General features: G+C 39.4%; 1 protein-coding gene across 7 annotated transcripts in view; it reads left to right on the top strand.

The window, feature by feature from the left end:
* Nucleotides 1-22,033, top strand: part of PTPRM (protein tyrosine phosphatase receptor type M) — a 779,952-nt gene that overhangs the window by 545,843 nt on the left and 212,076 nt on the right. For all 7 annotated transcript variants that reach the window (XM_072828757.1, XM_072828756.1, XM_072828755.1 and 4 more), the window contains one exon: nucleotides 1,986-2,118. In XM_072828757.1, coding sequence (XP_072684858.1) covers nucleotides 1,986-2,118 — 133 coding nt within the window. The remainder of the gene's footprint in view (nucleotides 1-1,985; nucleotides 2,119-22,033) is intronic.

The raw sequence follows: 22,033 nt of genomic DNA, 5'->3' as shown, positions 1-22,033 counted from the left end.
TTTGTATTTCTTTCCCAGGTGTTGTATTTACTGGCATAATTTAGTTACAGAGAAACTCAGTGAATCAGTTATTTAGAAAATATATTTGGAGCACTTGAAATCTATTAACTAGTGAGATTAATGGAATGGCTCCCAATATGCCAACATTTGGAAGAATAAAACCAATTTCATTTTGTTTTTTTCAAGTTAACTTTTTCTAATTGAACAGAGGAAATCAAAGTTGAAAAACACTGCCCCCTTTTTCACTTTTTTGAATTTTAAATGTTTATTTTTATACTATTTTTTTATTTTTTTATAACACACATTTTATCTTTAAATCTTTCTTAGCAGTTTATTTAATGTATCAATATCCTGCAAATCCACCACTTGGTAGTATGTTCCAGTAGCATAGTGGAGTGATATACTTAAGATGTAATTACATTAAAAAATAGTAAACATGAATAGTTTCAAGGTTTATCTGGATAACTAGTGTGAGGGATATTCATTCAAACAAAATAACAGGATATCCTCCTGAAGTTATCAGAAATTAAAATGGCCTAAAATAGGTTATGCAGAAGGGTTTATATTTAATAAGGAGTGACTTTTTTTTTTACATCATAACTGCTCTCATTGGTATTGTCACTTTGGAATGCACATGTAGATGGAAACTCATCTCTGCCTTGTGTTTCTTCCCAGTCTAAACCAGCTTCATCAGTTTGGTGGCCATAGCTGGGTTCAAAATGCAGCATCTCATATAAAATCTTGACATGAATAACTTTTGAAAGAAATGTAGTTTATATGTTTCCAATGGGAACAGATGGAAAGTTAGAGCTTGACACTCCCTGTTCCCTGAGATGACTCATCTTAGAATTAGCCCAGTCTGAAATGCACCAGACACAAGGATAGCTAAGTTTTTTAAGAAATCAGGTGAACCATGAATGGAAAACCCAATGAAAGGGAGTAAGGGCTGGTATCAATATTCAATTTTAATTATATTTTTTTACCAACAAAAATGAAAAAATCCCAAGGTGAGAAATTTCAACAGAAAATCCCTACTTTCAGAATGGTCTGTCCTGACCCCCTAGCGAAGGTGGTGGCATGATGGCTCAGACACTCAGCACTTGTCACGTTCTGATTAAAGGGGTAGAAACCCTTTAAAAAAATGGATTCTGCTTAGTGAATTGAACATTACATTCCTAATATTTTTTTTTCATCCTTAGCTCATTTAGCAGAGGAAATGGATATTTCATCAGACATGGATTTGACATTCCATCACATTATACCGTAAACAGGACAAATGATGTTTTGGAAATGGGAAGGCAGGCGGGCTAAGACAGTAGCCACTGTAAGGCTCTGGTTATCTCATTTAAACAGATATTAAATGTGGGTGCCAGTAGTGTGATCATCAGCTGCTTCCCACTTTGTGAATAAATTGCTTAGAAGGAGTCTTTTGCCTACCAGATGTGACCTAGATTTAGATTTCCAAAGGCAGGGGAAAAATCTCTATTGTGTTAAAAAACAATTGCTGGTAAAATGCATGGTAAATGAGCTTATCTCACTTTTCCAGGTGTTTGGGCTAATATGTTATGGAATTACTGCTTCACTTATGAAAAATAATTGAGGAAAATGTTCCAGCAAATCAAATTTGGATAAAGGCTTAGGATAGCTATTGTGTTGTTAGCAAGTTTTTAAATGGCAGAAAGAGCAGGGAGCCAATAGAGATAATAAAATATAAAAAACTGTTTGAGAAGAGTCTCTTATAAAAGGGTCAGGCGTGGGTGTACTATCCAACTTTTGTTATGGTTTCGTAAAATATTGAAGAACAATGTGAGCAATTACCCTCCTTTCAGTGCATATGAAAGCTGTTGAAAAAAAATCAAAAGCTTGTCTGTCTGCTGGTTCTGATAAGTCTTCTTACTCTGCTAAATGCAGCAAAATTTTTTAAAATGTAACATCTTTATTCTCTTACCCACCGTCTGTCCTTTTTCATTTCTTTCCATCTTCAGGAGCTGCCACCCCAAAGCCAGTCCCAGAACCTGAGAAGGAAACAGACCATACAGTCAAAATTGCTGGAGTCATTGCTGGCATCTTGCTGTTCGTTATCATATTCCTTGGAGTTGTGTTGGTAATGAAGAAAAGGTGAGCTCCTAGCTGTTGCCAGGGATGTGATTCTGTCCCATTGTTTGCCAGGTTGCTTCATGTGTGTGAAAATATTCAATTATTGGGTTGGCTTTCAAGACCCACCTGTGACTCTGATTATCAGTGTTTTTCCTCATACAGCATTCAAGGTTTTCAGACAAAATTTAGAGTAATAGCTGTGGTGTTGTATGGCTATGCCAAGCATACCATGCCAAGTTTAATGTAAGACTATGTGTCTTCCCACACAATGGTACATAAAGCTTTGCAAAATCTTTAGACATTTACTAATCAGAAAGTTTTTAGTGCTGATTACTGATGTACTAACACATTTGATGCTCTCAAAGACATGAGAAAGAAGAATTTTCCTGCTCATTATAATGAAGATAATGGTGATGATAAAATTTACTGAGCCCATGTTGTGTTTAGGCACCATGCTAGGAATTTACAACACCCCATGAGAAAGAGACTCTCAACAAACAGCCTTACAGGAGCACAGGCCGTGGTATGACTAAAGACAAGAACTAAAGCACATTGGGTGTTGTCGGATTGCTCTGTCTAGCCAAGGGGTGGTTTGCGGGAGGAGAAAGTCTAATATGGCTGTAATAAGCAATCCTTGCCTCCCACACTTGAAAAATATACAGTGTCCTTTGTGTTGTGGAAATGAGGAAAAACTTACTTAGTGGTACAGTGTTCAATTTATATAATTATCAACATAAAAATATAGATAGTAAGTGATAGCTTAAATTTTCCCAAACAGAAATAATACTCAGATCTTAATCCTTTTCTCTGTAGTTTTCAAAACAATTACAGAGTGGGAGTAAGGGCATGGATGGTAGGAGGTGAGGATGGAGAAGTCAGCAAACCGAGGTCATGAGGGTCTTGTCTGTCATCTGAGGAGGCTGGACTTGGTACTAAGACCCAATGATGGCCTTCAAGTAGGTAGTAATGTGATGTCATTCTAATCTTAGAAAGATCACTCTGATGTTAGGATTGAGCACCATGAAGAGGGAAAAGAACTCAAGTCAGGAGGAGCAATTGGATGAAGAGGGGGCAGCTTTAGGAATAGTAGGAGGTAAATTTTAGAGGCCATTTGGAGGCAAAGCCCAGGGAGAAGAAACAACATAGAAAGAACCTAGTTACTGACTTAGACAACTTTGTGGAGATATTAGTATTCAGAAAATGCGGAATAGGCAAAGTAGAACATATTTGGAGAGTGAAGATTGGAGAGGTAGATGTTGCACTTTTTCAGTTCACTCTTCCTGTGAGATTCAGTGGAAATGCCCACTGGGCAGTTGGATGCCCTGGTAAAGATTTGGAACAACATTTTCCATAGTCCAAGTCATTGGCCTTGGCCGAGCTGAAACCCTAAGTTTGGATGAGGCTGCTCAGAGTCACTGTAGAGTGAGAAGGAAGTTAAGGATGAAGAGAAGACCGTGGGTAGCACAGTATTTAAAGGGTGAGTTCATATCCACATGGATGCATACATATGCATCTTTTCTTGCTTTTTCCTTCACCTGATGTTTATTGCTCTACCTAGGCCTCAAGACAAACCATCCCTCTGTCCCAGCTGCACGTGGCACTAATGGGCCCCCATCGTTTGAGTTATTCCTTCCCATTTGCTCTACATCCTTGATTCCTTTCTTCTTTGACCAATCATTTCATTTCTTTACTTATTTTTCTTTCCTTTTTTTCTTCTTGTGATGAGAGCTTTGAAGATCTACTCTCTTAGCAACTTTCAATAGGCAACCCTGTATTGTTAACTATGGTCACTATGCTGTTTAGATCCCATGACCTATTAGTTGTATAATGGAAGTCTTTTCATTTTTAATTCTTTTTTTTTTCTTTTCATTTCACTTCTCTGTAACTTTCTTTTCTTTATCCTTTTTTCTTCTTCTCTAGCTATTTATCTCTTTAGTTCTTGCCTCCTCCATGTTTCTCTTTTTTTTTAATTTCTTATACTCTTACTTCTCCATCACCTCTTAAGTATTTTTCTCCTGGATGCTCTACATTGCACCCTAACTCAGTGCTTATGCAGATAGTTTATCTTTGCTACTTGTAGTTGGTCCTGTTTTTTTTTTTTTTTAATATTACTCAATATAAATTTGAAGCAACATCAGGCCTTTCTATGCCTGGATATTCAAACTAAACACTTTGAAGAGATTTATTTTTAGTTAAGGGAATATGTTGGATTTTTGTGTCATCTGGCAAACTCCCTATGAGGAATATCCTGAGACTACTAATCCAGTTGCCCTGTGACCTTAGCTAAATGTCATTTCATCCTCCAGGGGTCTATTTCTGCTGGATTAATTCATTATTCCACCTAGATCTCTCTGGTAGTCATGGAGGTAATGTTATAAATTATGCATTTGAAGAGCTTGCCTACGTTAACATGTGATCTTGATATATTAGACTAAATACCAATAACTCCTATCAAATTTACATGATTATTTACTAGGTACTAATCTTAAAAGGATTGTTTTCACAGCATGTACCGCTTTTGTATTTGCTTTTTCTGAAATACAGAATATGTTTTCTGGAAGGTAAATTTGCCAATATATCATGCCCATAAATACAAAACTTGTAAAATTTAGACCTGAACAGTCATGTGGTGCAAACTTCCATATTCAGTAGGAATTCTTAAAAATTCTAAATGTTGGGGGTTTTTCTCCAAAATTTTAGTCTAAATTTTAAAAACTGTATTTTTAAATCATTAAGACATGATATTAATCATGAACAAATTGCAGGAGTATCATTGATATGTAATAAGCCACATTGTTTGGTTAGAAGAACACTGAATTGATTTTTTATTGAGGCCTAACTGCCATATAACATTACATTAGTTTCAGGTGTACAATATCATGATTCAATATTTGTATATATTGTGAACTGATCACCACAATAAATTTAGTTACACCTCTCACCATCTTTTGATCCCCTCCCCCACTTTGCGCACCTCCCAAGACCCCCAGGAGAACACCAACTTCAGATTTGGAATTCCTAGACCTGTATTTTAACTACATTTGTGATATACATAGTTCTCTGGGCCTTAGTGTTCTCATTTGTATATTGAGAAAATTGTACTGGATGACCTCTGAAGTTCCTCCCACTTCCAAAATACCAGGTTTTCTCTAAATAGCAGCCTCTGGTGACACTGTATGTGTGTCATTCTAGAAGTACAGTGGGTGGCTTCATTGCTGTATTTCATTATTTAAACATAGCCTGTAGTTCTTCCAAAGGCTATCTTTGTTCAGTCAGCTCCAGTCTAAAAGTATGACTTGGAGAACACTTATCTTTTTAGCACCGTTTCCCACCATCAGACTGGAGGCATTTAATTAAAAGAAGGGAGTGGGAAGAAAAATGAAAACAGGGAAGGAGAGAGAGAGAGAGAGAGAGAGAGAGAGAAGGAAGGAAAAGAACTGCCCCAGGTGTGGGGTTCTGTATGTCATGAGTCATTTTTGCTGGTTAAAGCCTGATGCTAATCGGACTCTGAGTTCCATTCCTGCATATTAGCCCACATTGCTTCTGCCCACAGTGCTCTGCGTCAGCCAACACCAACATGTGCCATTGGTCATAAAGACAGACTGGGCCCAGGAGAAAGGGTGGTGGAACACACTCATCAGTATTTCTGGAAATAGGGTTGGAAGTCTGTCCTGATGAGGAAAAGTCAGTGGTTACCATCTGTGTTTGATGACATGCCAGGCCAGATGGGCCTGAGCTCCCTGGAGTCAGAGGGGACAGCATATTTAATTGGGAAGCATTGCCAATTATTAGCTAAGACCGTATTGCTTTCTGAAGGACTGGCCATCTACAAAAAGTAGTTGCTGAAGGTAGACCTCCAGTAGAACACATAAAATCTGTTCAACTCATGCTAACTCATGAAATTCTTTTACATATAGACAATAATGACTAAAAACTAAGAGAATCATCAGTTTTAGTTGGCTATTCTGTCTTATAAACCTATCACAAATGAATGTTGTTAATTTGTTTACAATTTGAGCCATGCTTGATTAATATATGAAACCAACTTTTCCTTAAAAATTTTTGCAAAATCTTTACATTTATTTTTATTTTTATCTGATAAGCAAAGCAACTTATTATTTTTTCCCCAAAATATGTATTCTTTTGAGCGTGCAGTGTTTTGTTGCAACAAATGTTAAGAAAGGTCTAAGATGGATATGAAATTAAAGTTTCATATAGAGTCATATGACAACATACAGTTGACTCTTGAACAACGTGGAGGTGAGGGGCACTGACCCCCTATGTGGTCAAAATTCCAAGTATAAGGGCTCCCCCAATACTTAACTATTGAGAGCCTACTGTCAATTGACAACATAGTCAACTAACACATACTTTGTATGTATTATTGTTGTATGTTTTATATACTGTATTCTTACAATTAAGTAAGCTAGAGAAAAGAATGTTATTAAGAAAATCATAAGGAAGAGAAAATACATTTATGCTACCATCCTGTATTGAAAAAAAAAAGTGTAGAAGTGGACCTACCCAATTCAGTGCTGTTCAAGGGTCAGTTGTATTCTCAAAATTAATATAAAATAAGTTGAGCAGGAGATACTTAGTATTTATCATTTTTCATCCATGTATAATTAAATATATTTGTGTAAATGAGAATACCTGCATTTTCAACATTTTTCATAGGGAATAATTTATCTCAATAACATGTTTGACAGACTTTAGCATACAAGTACCATCAATTTTACCCTGATTAATTATATTTACTATTGTTTCTAAAATTGCTATAGATCTTTTAGAAATTTAAGGACATTTGTATTAATTATAGTACATTCCTGTCTCAGCTATTATGGTAAATAGAAAATACAGAAGTTGTGTCCATATGAAAATAATTAAAGAGATATGCATTCTTGGTCAAAATAGCAAATGTTAGCTTTTCAACTCATGAACACCTGTTACAGGTAAATGTGACTATTTTAATCCTGAAGCCCTATACCTCTCTACCTCCTTTCCAGAACACATTTTAACAACTGTGCATTTTGCAAATGCAGCACATATTATTAAATATTTAAAACCTATTCTCTTATATTTAAACAATACTGATACTGAGGGGAAAAATCTTAATAAAAATAGGAAGTATTTCTGAAGACATCACGAAACAAAAAAGAGAAAATTTGATGAAAGCCCACTTTTCAAAGAGATGCCTGCAGCATGTAGCTGGAGGCAAGTTGACATTATCTATAGTTCTTTTGCTTTTGCTGTTTACATTTGGGATAATTTTTTTCCACTATAGCTCAGTGTGAGTTTTATGCAGAAAATGTCCTAAGTCTGGGTGCTCTATTCAAAGTCTTGTTTCAAAATCACATTTTCTGAAACCACATCAAGAAAGTCATATGTAGACATTTCTTTGTGATTATCATGTAAAATACATGTGCTTGATATGCTGCCATATAAATAACCGAATTCTGAGACTTTTCTACTCCAGCACATCCTTCGGCATGCATGAAAGTGGATATCTGGGTATACGCAAATAAGTATGGATATGTCATCCTAATCTATCAATCAGCTAATGTTCTTCAGTTTTCTAGATGATAACTGGATGGGCTTGTGGGACAGAGGCTAAGTTAAACAAACTGAGGCCTCCTCTAACCCAGACTTTATGTGATTATCCTAATAGCTCCTATGTTAGCCACAATTTCTGGATTCAACCTAAGGTTTGATTATGTTCTATTATGTTCTATAAGGGTTCTTTGGGAGCTGTTTATAAGGAAGATTTTATTTAAACAGAATGGTGGAGAATAAGAACACCCAAGTTTTTGTTTTGTTTTTATTTTAGAGGAGGAAAGTGTCAGAGAGTGGTAAGGGGTGGCCACTTGGGCTTTAGAATCTTACAGACCTGGTTGGAATGCCAAGCTCCTACTTTAGCAGAGTAAACATGGATGAGTCACTTACCCTGTCTAAACTCAGTTTGCAATGGGAAATGTGACGATGCTACTTGGTCCTTCATAGGGGAACACAAAGGTTGAGTAAGATAACTCGTATACATGGCTGGTGCATGATAAATAATAGCATAGGAGCCCAGAAGTTTGAAAAGTTGTTCAAGGTGGTGTCCAAGTACAGGAAGAACCTAGCATAACTCAAGCTTGTCTGATTGTTCACCACTCTGCTCCACAGCTTACAGCCACAGCACTCAACTCGGAGGTGCCTCTTGCTCTGTTAAAACTCAGGTAGTGTCCAGATCCATTAGTTGGAAACTGTAGTTTGCTGCAGTTTACCATTGCTGTAAGTGTGCAAATACTTGAAACTCTTCCATCATGTTTTAGTGTTCTTTTTGAGCCATCATGGGAAAATAGCTAAATAAAACCTTTTCCACTTCCTCCTTCACAGATGGTTTCTGTAAATCCTTTCAAGTACGTGTATTTCCTGTCATTTTCTCAGCTGTTACGTGGAGCTCGGATAACTCACAATAGCAAGGGTGTTCTGTCCTTGTCTGGTTTAGTGACCAAGAGAACTTTGTTAAGTTTGACAGCAAGTCATGAAGCAAGGGGGTGTTTACTCCTGCCCTTCCTCCTCAGAGACAAACTTTGGAGTCTGGGAGCCAAGTGCAGGAACCAGCAGTCCCTAGTTCACCTGCATGCATGCAGGCCTGGGCTCTATGGCTTCCAAGCCATGTGACCACGGGCACACTGCATGGCTTTGTGTCCCTCAGTCTTCCCAGGATACTGAGGGCATAACAATAGTGCTTACTTTGGAAGAATGTTAGAAGAAAACGAGTTCTTACCAACAAAGGACTAGCCCTGATAAATATTAACTATATTAATAATATACATGATCTGCTACTTTTGTATATGAGCTCTAGCTGACCATCCATACATGTTTCAGAGTTCTTGTTTCCATACACGAAAGACAGGCCAGGACAAGGGGCTGTTTCTCCTTTAGAGGGAGTCCACCTCTCCTTTGCCCATGGAGAACATGGATCTTGAATCATGAGGGTAGCAAGGGAACACAGCTACCAGGAGTAAGGCAGCTCAGTGTCCTATTGTCAGAAGCTGGGCCTTCGTGCAGGATGACACAAAGGAAAACCGCTCTTGGGCTAGGCTGGGTGTATTTTCTGCTCAGGCCCCTGCTCAGTGGAAAGGAGGGCTGGCATACGGCTTACACAGAAGGAAGCCAAAGTCTCGAGACATCAATACTACCGCTCTTGGAGATTTATCCCTGAGCCCCAAATTCTTCTGAGTGGTCATGGCATTTAACACAGATACTTTGTGGACCCAGACCTCCGAGACCCAGATTCAGGGAGGGACCCAGTGGTCTGCCTCTGGGGTCAGAACAAAAGGCTAGCATTACTCTCTTCAGTGTCTGAATAGTACTGTACATCTGTGTGGACTCCCTGCACCTGCCTTAGATCCTGCTCAGCCAACTACCTCAATTCCCACAGGTTAGGGTCAGCTTCTGGAGCCATATGGAGTGTGGACCCTCTTGCCTTGTTACCAGCACCAGCTCCAAACCTGCACACAGTGAACAGGGTGTTTCACAGATCTCTCAGGGGACAGTTGTCCTGCTGATTTCTATTTTTGATGGCCATGACTTTCTCACATAGCACATTTTTGTCCTATGCTCATTAGCATAGCTTCTTAAAACTTGTTCTTTCGGTCTTTCTTGCCTCTGAAACTCAAGTCTCACAGAACCTAGAAGGGTGTTAAGAAGGGGTTGCATATTTACTACTAAAATGGACTGTTCTCCACAGCTGGTGTCCCCAGTGGTTCACATGGATTGTCCCCATTGAGTCCCACCCCAGCTCTCCGTGTTCTGTAGATGGTGTATATCTCCAGTTATGTTGACATGCCTTCACTTTCTGGTTTGTAGAGTGGGAAATACTAAGGGCATGAAAGCTCAGGATAACTTTAAACCTGTCACCTTGGTTAGGAATTCAAACTTAGTGTAGGATCTCTTCTTCAATTCTTTCTGGTTTTGTTTTGTATCGATGAGTGAGACAATAAAGAAAAATACCTAGAGCATAGGAGAAATAGACAAACATATATATATTTTTTCAAGTATGCCATTGTCTAACCTGACTTCTTTAGTCAAGATGCCTGACCCTTGTTCTAACATAAATCTAAATTTATTTTTAACACGGAAAGGTGTCTTGGACTTAGGTTCACTTGTAGAAAACTACATAAAGTTAAATTTTAAAGAGGATAGAGAGGGACGACTCTCCTTCCTTCCTTTTAATGAGGAAAAGAAAGAATAACTCTCTCTCTCCCACTCTCTCTCTCTCTCTCTTTCTCTCTCTCTTTATTTTGGGCAGACCTCAGCATTACAGATGCAACACTGCATGAAAGAGTGTATCAAGGTGAATAGGAAAGGGGTGGTTTTGCCCAGGGCCCCCACAGAATGTGCCTTTTAAAGCACCCAGGACTTCCCCAGACCCACTGGAAATAGTTTTTGTTGCTGTTATTCTCATATATGCTGTTTCCCTGTCGGCACCTGCTGTGGTAGAACTGAAGTGAATGGGTTTTATTGAAACAAGCAAAACCTGCCTTCCTTATTAAATTCAGCATACTTCTATTTATTTGTGAAAACAACACAAACAGAAAATTGGCAAAAGAAAAAAAAAATGTATCCCTGGTTGTCGTATCTAAGAATGGCCCATTTTATCGCTCAGACGCTCACGCAGACGTTAACGCAACTTCCAAAGGTTAAAATCATAGTCCCCAGGTGGCTTGAAGCAACACCTGCCTGAAAGTCAGAATTCCAGTTTGGAACCTGGGGCTTGGTGCTTCCCTACTCACCCCCTCATTACAGCACTCACGTACACTCTGCTTGCATGCAGGCTCTTGAGTTACCTGGGTCCCATCTGTCTTTTCTATTAGATTATAACATATTTAGGGCTGTGATATGTTGTTGTTTTTTTTTTCCATCTCTGACACCTTGCTCTCATGCCCTGCAAGATGCTTTGTGATGTTGGGTGTGTAGTATATTTAGCAATTAAAAACAAAAACTCCTATTTAATGCAAGGCCTTTGCAGTGAATCCAATTCACTGGACTTTGAATTGCTTTGGTTTCTTATTTATTGGAGGAGATATAAGTTTTATGATAGCATAAGATATTTTTTAAGTTTGCTATGTAGGCAATCTGTTGGCCAGATTCCCTATTTTGAGTAGTTTGAATAACAATTATTTACATTGTTGATTTGATATATTAAAATAACTTAAATGGATCAGGGACATATTTAAATTCAGATACAGCTTAATTAAAGCAAAGATGGATCCATAACTATCATTAGCTTAAATTATTATTTGTTTTTAAACCACCTCTGAAACATTCTTTATAAAGCATGTACTCCTTTAGTTTTCACAATCAACATCAATATAGATAAAAATGATCATATTCAAAAAATGAATAAACAGCTTCAGGATGATTTTCTTTTATACTATGGGCATGTCCTAAGTAAATTAAAATACACTGATTTGTTAGGTCTTTTGTTCAGTAGGTTTACAATGAAAATGTTCAGGCTCCTATCTTTTGTAGCTAAGCCAGGGCATTCATTCGGGTTTTCTCATTTGCAGCCCTTGGGCTCCTAATAGGTCTCCTACGGCCTCCTTGTATGGAATTGTGTGTCGCCAAGGAGTGTGTGTTTGATAGGAATGTGTGTATAATAAACATTGGTTTACTCTCTTTATATCAGAAAGAAAACATTAACAGAAACAAAATCAGGAAAAAGCCATTTACTGAACAGCTTAGTGTAAGCATATAGTTACTGGGAACTCTCAGAATGGCCTTTATTTTTTTCCTAATTTGCCTAAAAGCCTGGGTGATAGATTTGGCATCAGCATCCTGTCCTATAAGAACTGGCCACTCCTTAAAGAGAATAGGTCAGGTATCAGTGCCTAATTCTCAGGGATGGCCTTAACCTTTACTAAAAGGGATGGGAGGGAAATATCAGAAATATATTAAGATTTTGAAAATGAAATGCTGACATAGCATTAACTGAAATTCTTAATTCAGTGGCTGTCATCTGGGCGTAGTATTGCCCCCTCAGGGGACACTTGGAAATTCATGAAAGTGTCTTTGCTGAGAATGGCTTCAATGAAATTGCATCTGTTGATTTGTATAGTTTTGTAGATACAGTACTTGAGGTTTTTCCGTTTATTTGTCAAGCTAGGGTTGACTCAGAGTTCTGGTCTTAAAGATCACAGTAGGTATAGTTTAAGAGTCACAATGGGCACTGCCTGTGGGGCCTGTAAAGATGACCCCGGTGAGTAAAGGTGAGGCCCTTGGTGAAGAGTGTGTTTCAAGAAAGCACCTGCCTTCCAGGTTCGGTCAGGGATATTGCAGCGACACACATCTTTCTGCTCTTTCCAACCCACAGGGAAGCAAGAAATCTTCATTTCTTTTATTAAATCTTCTCATTTTTTTAATTATTAGCAACTAATCAATTTTTAAACTTTGGCTAAATAAAATGGGTACCTGGTCACCAATTTATGACTCCTGATGGTAAGATAAACCAAGCAAAAGACATTTAAGGACCACATTTTAAAATTCTTTATCACCTGTTTCTGGCTATAGATATTGTTTTACATCGGAAAAGGACAACAGACTCCTTGCCCACCCTTTTCTCTGCCCACGTTCTCATTAGTACCTGTGATGCCCTCAGATGGTGAAATTGGCCTGCAAAGGATTTTGTGAGTAGGTAGTTCCTACTTGGAAACACACAGTAACTTAAGCTTCCCTGGGCTTGTTGGTGAGGTTGCCGGGTGGTGTGCATTCAGTATGCCCCCAGTTTATAACTAGAACCTGTTCCTGCTTTCTGCACTTAGAATACTGTTGACTCCAGCTCACTCGCTTGAGCTCTCTCTCTCTCTCTCCCTTTCTCTCTCTCTCTGTCTCATCCAGGTTTGAGATCTTTGGACTCTAGATGAGCTGCAGGTAGTCACATCTTTTAGAGTGTTTTCACGAAAAGATTGCACATTCATCATCTTTCTGCTCTTTTAAAATCATTCGCCCAGTGTAAGAAAGAGTACAAGACTACCCCCTGCAGTGGGTTCTTGGGAAGGAAGCCGGCCCACATGAGCAAGGCCTTCCTTCCTAGAGTGACTTCCTGATGGAATGTGCCCTGAGTGCTTGGGTTCTCCTGCTGCTTAGTCCAGCCCAGGTAACAAAGCCAGGAAACATGGATATCATGTGAACAGGCTCTGTGGCTCCATGACAGTATCGCTATTGATTCCCTTATGCTGAGTTTGAGGAGTAATACTTAACCAGTGTGCTATAATCTGAGAATAAGGAGATAGTAGATGTCCCCTATATATCATTGCTCGCTGCCCCAGGACACACACACACACACACACACACACCTTTATAACCTGTATTTAAGAAAGAGAATCCAAATTTAAATAATTTCTGATGCCTTGTAGCTTTTGAGGCACCCCCACATCCAGTCCACTGCATGGTGACCCCACTTGGTTTCAACATCAGGCTATAGTTATGAAAACATTCTGCCGCTTTTGTCTGCAGTGAATACCAGAGCCCCCGTGGCACATCTAGCAGGCCTGCCCCACAGCCTTGCCACCCCCTCCTCGGCCTGCACCTAGCACCTTCTGAGGAGCCCACAGAAGCCTATGTGCCACATCACAGCCATGCCACAGCTTGCTCCCAAGGGCCGGGCCAACCTACTTTCACTCCTTGGCAGGAAATTGCTCAGGTGCCTGAGCTCCACTGACTTCACTTCAAGAACAATTTAATTTTCTATGTCCTAATTGCTCTGCTGGTGCCTGGGCTTAAATGACCCAGCCACTTGGATCTCCAGATAGCTTCTAACTCTTGTCCCTAAATTTCTCCCTATAGTCTAAGACTGATTTTTTTTTTTTTTAACTTGGAACTTCAGCAAGTCTAGCTTATTGAGTGTCCCCTTAAGTACGGACATACCTATCAGGATCTCAGTGGTGAGGTTCAAGCTCTGTTACTCCACAGTCAGCTTCAAGTGTCCCTCAGCTGCCCGCAGCTGATACCAGGTTGTTAGTGATCACTCCCGAGGGAAGCCTGCCGAGCACAGAGGCCCTGACAATGTTTGAGCAAAAGCATACAGCAGAAATAAATGGTAGTTATTCCGTGTGCTTTTTTGCCTTTTTGATAGACATTGATATACAGAACAAGAGACGACAAAACCTAACTGAAGTTATAAGTTGCTAACAGAAATAATAAATCACTATGTGAAGGGAGAAGCCAACTATAGGAAGAATGTGGTTGATTAATGAACATCATTAACAAGTTCAGTTTCAAAGGTCAAAATTATAGATCTGATTATGTGCAGTGTGACACTCTTTATTGATGTTCAGGTCCTTTTGCTAACACAGAGAGCTAAAGGACGTTACCAACAATTATTGTAATACCATGTGTTCTATGACTTATAAAATTTTGAATTCTCAAAATATCCCTTAATTACTATCCTGACCAGAGCATTAGCTTTATCGTTTTTAGTTTAAATCGAGGGCACTTGGCAATCATTTCTCATTCAGAAGTTACACTAATTGTAGTGATAATATGTGAAGAACTACAATCAAACTGGAGTTCTGAGCAAGTAACAAATCAAGTTAAGCTAAGGTAAATGAAATAGCCGTAACAAAGACCCATAAATAAAGAGAGAAACTAAGTTGAATAGAGAAATACAAACTAGATTTTTGGATTCTAACATGTTGTGTATTATGATGACTTGAGCCCACTGGAAGAAGTCTCTTCCTGAGTTAATTTTGTGATTTGGCAGGCACAATCTGCTAAGCTTATTTCTCTAGCAACATGCAGTCCCTTTTGGAGGTGTACATGAAATGGAAAATGTACTAACTGGGACCCAGAAATGCAGCCCTACTGTTTCTATTTATAAAAACATCTTCCTCGGTATATACCCAAAAGCCCTGAAAGCAACTCAAACAGATATTTGTATACCTGTATTCATAGTAGCCTTATTCACAATAACCAAATAGGTGGAAACAGCACAAATGTCCACCGATGGATAAATGGATAAACAAAATGTGATATATATATCCAATGTGATTTACTTAGCTTTAAAAAGTAAGGAGATTCTGACACAGGCTACAACATAGATGAATCTTGAAGCCATTTTTGCTAAGTGAAATAAGCCAGTCAAGGAGGACAAATACTGTACAATCCCACCAATAGGAGGTATCTAGAACATTCAGATCATAGAGACAGTATGGTGGTTGCCAGGGGCTGAGGGGAGGAAGAATAAGGAGGCATTGTTTGATGGGTGCAAAGTTTCAGTTTGGGAAGATGAAAAAGTTCTGGAGATGGGTGGGGCTGCTGGTTCCCCAATGGTATGAGTACACTTAATGCCACTGACACTTTAAAATAGTAAAGTTAGAAAATGTTGTGTTATGTATGTTCAATCGCAATTAACAGTGTTTGACTATTGGTGGAGAGAATGATGGGTAGGCAGGTCTTGAACTCAGCACCACCCTCACCATTCTAATCAGTGCTCAGCCTCAGAGCACTAGCCCACCCTACAGCATTGCAGATGTGGCTCATAATGGAGTGTCAGCCTTGCGGGCTGGAGGGTGGTTCCTCAGTGCAGCTCATAGCTAGAGAACACTGATACCATTCCATTGGTGCATGTCTACCTGAAGCTCAGGGGCCACAGAAATACATCAAGCCACATTTGAAGTGTGCAGCCTGAAGTATCCCAGCATTTTTACTTACAGTGGTGACCGTGAAAAAACCATGCCATGCCTTGGAAAAATGGTTCCTTTAACTGTTGCCGGAATACCCCTGACTCAAGGAAGGATGGCCATCGACCTGGAACCACCCAGGGCACATGGCCCCAGATCACTGTGCTGCACTGGGTATTTCTCTTGTGAGTGAAGAAAACAATATTCCCTTGCATTATCTTTAGACGCCATAGAGTGAAATACGGGTAGTGCCAGGCCAGTGGCTTACATGACTGTCAATTGTTTTATTTTCTTTACTAGTCATGGTGCTATGGCAGAGATCACCTACAAACAGAATGTGTCCAGCATTCTAGAAGCTAACAGTGCTTCTAGTGAAATCCACATTGCTCCCCATAGACAGGCCTCAGAATTTGTGTAATTTCAGTCTTATGGATTTTATTTAAAAAAAAACAAAAAAACAAAAAATAAATTCAGTTTATGTTCCCTAAAACTTATGGCTAGGGTTCCTTTTGGTTAAATGAAGCTTAATTAGCAGATCCTGATTTATTCTCTGGTTTGACTCTTTCTAAGCAGCCTTTCCAAATGGCTGTGAGTTGACTAGAGATTCTCTGAGGGCAGGAACTGTGGTTTAATTATCTGCCATTTCTAACTATATAACTGTCTGTGGATCATTGAATAAATGGGTAAACAGCAGGTCCTACCATATGTGAGCCTCCTAGTGTTCTTCCTACCAAATGGCCCAGCCCCCCAGCTTCTAAAAGAGACTTGGCTGACTCCACACTTTTGCTTCCTGTTGTTACTGAGGGAAGAGGCAAGGCCCATTCTTGCTTTCCACTCTCTTTTCCCAACAGAACTCCTTCTCCTGAATTCCTTGTACTAACTGAAGTCACCATGACAAGGACAGAGCCCTATTCATGGGATTTTGCTCAACTATCTTATTTGAGGCACTATATGTTTACATATATGATGTGTGGCATCTGTAAGAAACTTCATACAGAGCCTGTCTTCCCTGGGAACAAGCTTATTAACCAAAAGAGATGATTGTGATCCCAAAAAAGATCAAAACAATTTGCCTTCAAATATGTAAATTACGATGAACACATCCATGAGTGAACATGAGTTGACTCTTCGCAGCAGTCATTCCATTTGTATTACTTGTTACTTACGCAATAATAATGACAACAACAGCGATTATAACAATGATTATTAGCCAATAGATGTTCAGCATTTGCCTCATACTGGGCACCACTATGAGTTATTTATGAGCATTAGTACAGTTAGGGTCGTAAAGGCTCTATGACATATGGACCATGACCCTGTTTTTACAGTCCAGGAAGCTGACACAGAGAAAGTAAGTTGTTTAAGGTGGCAGGGTCAGTAAGCTATAGAACCAAGAAGGGAAGCCAGGCCACCTGTCTCCAGAGCTGCCGTTCTGAGCCATTATGCTCTTTAGTCAAGATGGAATAGAAATAGGAAAAGATGGACCTAGTATTTACCCACTGAGCTGGAAAGAAGCCACAAGAGAATCACCTGACCTCTATTGTACTAGTATGTCTCACCTCAGATTTTGCAAAAGAAGAAAACCATACCTGTGTGAAAGAGGAACCTTGCAGAGCCAGGCAGGCAGTCTCGAAGCTGCTTCCAGATATCGGCTCTGCTCAAGGAAGGTTGGGAAGCAGAGAGGGGACTTGCACACCTCAGGCTCCTTTAGACGCCTTTGACACAGCAAGCATCTCCACAGGCTTGAAATACACAACAAATGAGTGGTCGTCTTCATGTGTAACTGATTTCCAAGCCCCACAATACACACATTGTGAAACCCAAGGTGATTTGGCAGCCTCTCTCACCCAAATGCAGTGACTACTCGGTATGGAAATCCTGATAGTTCCCCCCCACTTCTAGCCCTTGTGTCATAAAGCCTGTCACTCCCACAAACAAGACCTGTTTTTAATGCATTTACACTGCATTATCCAAGGGAGCCAGGCTCCTCACTTCTCAGCATGACCTTGATCAGGTGGGCTCACCTTTAGGACTCAGAAGTCTATAATTAATAAATACCCTCTTTCCAACCCACAGAAAAGACTGGAACTTGAGACTCCACCTGTGTCTTTGTCACTTCTTACATGCTGACTTGTTAGATTCTGAGAGAAGAAAGTAAGGCTAACAGGCTGTGGACAGAACATACCCCAGCTCTGTGTTTCATGAGAAGACTCTCTTGCTTGAGTTGCTAGAGGCACCTGTGGCAAGAAGTTTAGTGCCCTGGCCAAAAAGATGCGGTGTGGTCTGAGGTTTGAACTACAGCAAGCTCTGGACAGGCTTGGAGACTCTTCTGAAGGAACAGGCAAGGCTGCTTACGTGTGGTTCTCAAATGTGGAGAGGTGCATAGATGAATGTGATACAGCAGCTCTTCTTTTTCTCTTTTTGTCTTCGCTGACATAGTATGGCATCTGACACTGAGATAAATATATCTTCCAATGATGTAGGGAAATAAGAAGTTAAGTCTTTGAAATGATTTATGCTTTGCCATTTTGGCTGGCATTGGGGCCCTGCACTGATTTTCCTTCCGGGTCTGTGCCCTTCCTTGCTTATTCCCAGTTGTAAATACTCCCATTTGTATCCTCCTCTGCTGGGCAGGAAATGGTCTCTGGTTCCCAGCTCTGAACAGCACTGGGTATGTTTCTAGCACTCAGTTAAAAATATTTACTGGCATCTGTATGCTTTTTTTTTTCATCTATTTCAACATTATATTATAGAATTTATCTTAGCCTGAAAGGTATTTCCTGAGAGCTACTAAGTATTTTTAAATGAATTTGATGAGGACATATTTTCATCTTTCATCACATCTAAATCTTAATTTTTTGCCAAACTGTTTGGTTTTCACGTTAAACCTGGCAGCCCCAGACTGCTTTATGGCCAAGACTAAGTAATAGGAAACTATGATAGGTCTTCATAACATCTTTTGTTATTCTTACAAAATGTACTTTGAAGTATCAATGATAACTATTTTAAATTAAACTTAGCAAAAATAAATGCATAGACTACATTTAGTGTGTGGTACTCTTAGTTTTAATTATCTTTCCCTCTTTCTCTCACTTGCAAATTTGCTAAATTTGGTAATTTGCAGACTGTTTCTTTTTCATTAGTGAGAAAAATAAGTTAGCTCCATATCCATTTTTCTTAAAATAACTATTTTCTAAAGTTCCCTTTATGAGTAGAATCAACACTCAATTATTTGTGTTAATGGGGGACGGAAAAGATCCAGATAAAACAATGGATAATCACAAATTGTTTATATAAGGGGAAAGTACTGAATTTTATAGAACAAAGCTGATTTATGGACCACTTACCCCTCTCTTAGTAACACAAATCTACATAACAACAAATCCTTTTGCGTTGAAATTCCTCGCAGTAGAGCCTCTGGTCAGGCATCCAGCCTCACCATAGTACAGATCCCCTGTCACCACAGTTAGTTTATAGACAGGGGCGTTTGCTTACCCATAATCCAGATTCGCTGCAATATCACACATGTAAGCTCTACCTAGACTCCATGAGAGAAGTTAAATAAAATATATTGCATTCCTGTTTGACTTTGGAATTAAATTTCTCTATAAATATCGTATCAACCCCCTTAGAGATAGTTTCCTTTAAGAAATATTCTAAGTGTATGGGAAGAAAATGAAGACTAAAAACGATAAGTGTCATTGAGACATATCACAGTGAGAAACACAAGAGACAAGAGTCCAATGTTCCCATACCATTCTATGTTCATTATTTTCTCTCCTTTCCCCAGAAAAATTAATTTAGGAAGTTCTGTTGCAGTCTATGACAGACACATGTAGCAGTGGCTACCCTACAAGTGACAACCTCAAAAATACCATGTCGAAGAAGGCAATTATCCCTTATCAAATTAAGAAGACAAACTTTTTATTTGTTGAGGAGGTGAAGCAAGGGTAAATGTAGTGGATTTATTTAAAGGTACTTCCCTCAATTCCCTCGCTGAGTGCATGCGCTGAACACTTCATAAAGTGTATCTCCGTGTAACTTTCCTGGATAGCAGAAATTTAGACATAGAAACAGCATTAGCAACGATAAAGAAAAAAAATCTTAAATGTCTAATCTAGAGCTATCATGAGATTCCATATGATTTGAGGATTGGTAAGAATTTCACCCGAGGTAGGAACCGAGTGTGGTACATGGATATGCACTTTTATTTAGTCTTGAGGAATGATATGGATTGGTTGCAAATGTCTTTTTTTCTGCAAAGCTTCTATATTCACATAACTGAATGGATACTAATTCCTTGAAATGTGATTTTTTTTTTTACGTTGGGTCCTTTTTTTTTGTTTTCTGTAAGTGCTTATTCCTGAAACGACAGCATAAGTAATTTGGAAACATGATTTAGTATGCAAGTATTCACTTTATATTACTATCATTTGGAATGCATTTAATGCACAAGATTGTTCAAACTAAATGATGCATAGAATTTCAAGAGCCACAAGGAGCCTTGGAGTTCATCTCTTCCTAACCTCTCATTTTATAGATGAGAAAACAGAAGCTCAGATAAGTTAAATGCTTTGGGGGGTGGGGGGGTAACCACAGCTGTGAATCCCAATTTGCAATTTCTGCACAGATTGCTTTAACGTGACTTTTCTGGAGACTGCTTAACTGAATGATGTCAGCTATGCTAATTTCCTGACATGTCACTGACAAAGCAGGGGCCACGCGATTAATTTGAAAACGTCTGTATTTTTCTAGTGCAGCTAGGTGAGCTCCACCAAGCAAGAAGTCTTAATCTGTGACAGGCCCCAGATGCCTGGAGAAAGTGCTCAGCCCGGAAAAGGCCAAGCTGTGATTGATTGCTGTGCCAGCCACACAATTACAGTCAGTTACCAGTGTCGGCTCCCTCAAACTACCGTGCAATAAATTCGTGCAGGAGCTGAACATTCGTAGTTCTTGGAGCTTCATTGTACTGTTTGCTCTACGCAACAAACTTGTAACATTAAGCTCAGAAAAAAGATAGCAGTCTTCAAAATTACTTATTGGCAGTCTTGGGGCTAAAGCTAGCTTGTTTGGGGCCCGTCAAAGTAATACACAAAGGTTTGCTTACCTTTTCATTCATTATCGCAAATAGAAGTCCAGACTCGTAGCCCAGACTAGGAGGAGAAACTCATTAAAGCAGAAATTTACAGGGAGATTCCTGACGAATCAATCTCTGGGCCAGTCCAGGCACTTTAATTTTGTCTGTCCTGGGATTTTTATTATAAAAAAATTCAGGTCCCTCCTGAGAGCCATCTAAGGTGTCCATTGCTTCTAGACTCTTCAAGTGGCAACAACATTTGCAGGTGGTGTGGACTGACCACTGATTGTCAAAACTGGTCCAGAATGAAACTGTTCATCCAGACTGACTTCTAAGTCACATAACTTGCAGATGCCCTGAAGCAACAATAAATTAGCTCTAAATTTTCTGTTGAGCAGAGTCTTCAATGGGGCCATCGTGCTAATGCTCTTCAGTCATTTTGCTCAGGGCAAAGAAAGAAGTGGAAGATCTAGGGCTACAGGTGCCAAAACACGCTCATTCCCAAGAAAAGAGCCTACATTAAATTCCTGGATAATTAAGGCAAAACAGAAACTGTTCATTCTACACCTAAATAACCTTTTCTTGCTAAAAACTTTTTTTTTTTTAAGTTTCAGAGTTTACTGTCTGAGGGAGGCTTATGAAGGCTATGCTTCCTGAATCTAGAATGTGCAGAAAGTCTACAGCTATAAATGTCTCCACAGCAAATGGGCTGTGTGGCGTGCTACAACCACAGCCTGCTAGGTAATTTATGTTGCTTAGGGACTGTACTTTTCTAATAGATTGAACTGTTAGTTTTCAGGAGGATTTAATGAAATATTGAACCAGATGCCACTGGTCTGCCATGAATGTGGGACTATGAGAAATGAGGAAATGTTGCTTGGTAAACAGCTAGGACCTCTGTGAGGGGGGAACATGTTGGGGCCTCAGTGAAAGCAAATCACAGGCAAGAGAAACATGGCAGGCTTCGTATAAATGTGTCTGCATCCACGTCCTATGCTCATTTAGAATAATAGGAGGCTGTGTCTAGCCCAGGGCCCTTTTGATTTTCCAGAAAAATCATCTGAATCTGGAGGTAGGGAATAGGGGCTGAGGTTTTTCTGGGTCATTACTGTTGGCCAGTGTTAGTCCTCTGACTGGCCCTGTAATTCCACTGGATATGCTTTTGCTGTATTCCTGTTTTCAACAATAT

The sequence above is a fragment of the Canis lupus genome, chromosome 6 (genome assembly GCF_048164855.1).
Source record: "Canis lupus baileyi chromosome 6, mCanLup2.hap1, whole genome shotgun sequence".
In the NCBI taxonomy this organism is placed as follows: Eukaryota; Metazoa; Chordata; class Mammalia; order Carnivora; family Canidae; genus Canis; species Canis lupus.
Note: the sequence above shows the minus strand (reverse complement) of the source record. Positions and strands in the feature narration are given on the sequence as shown.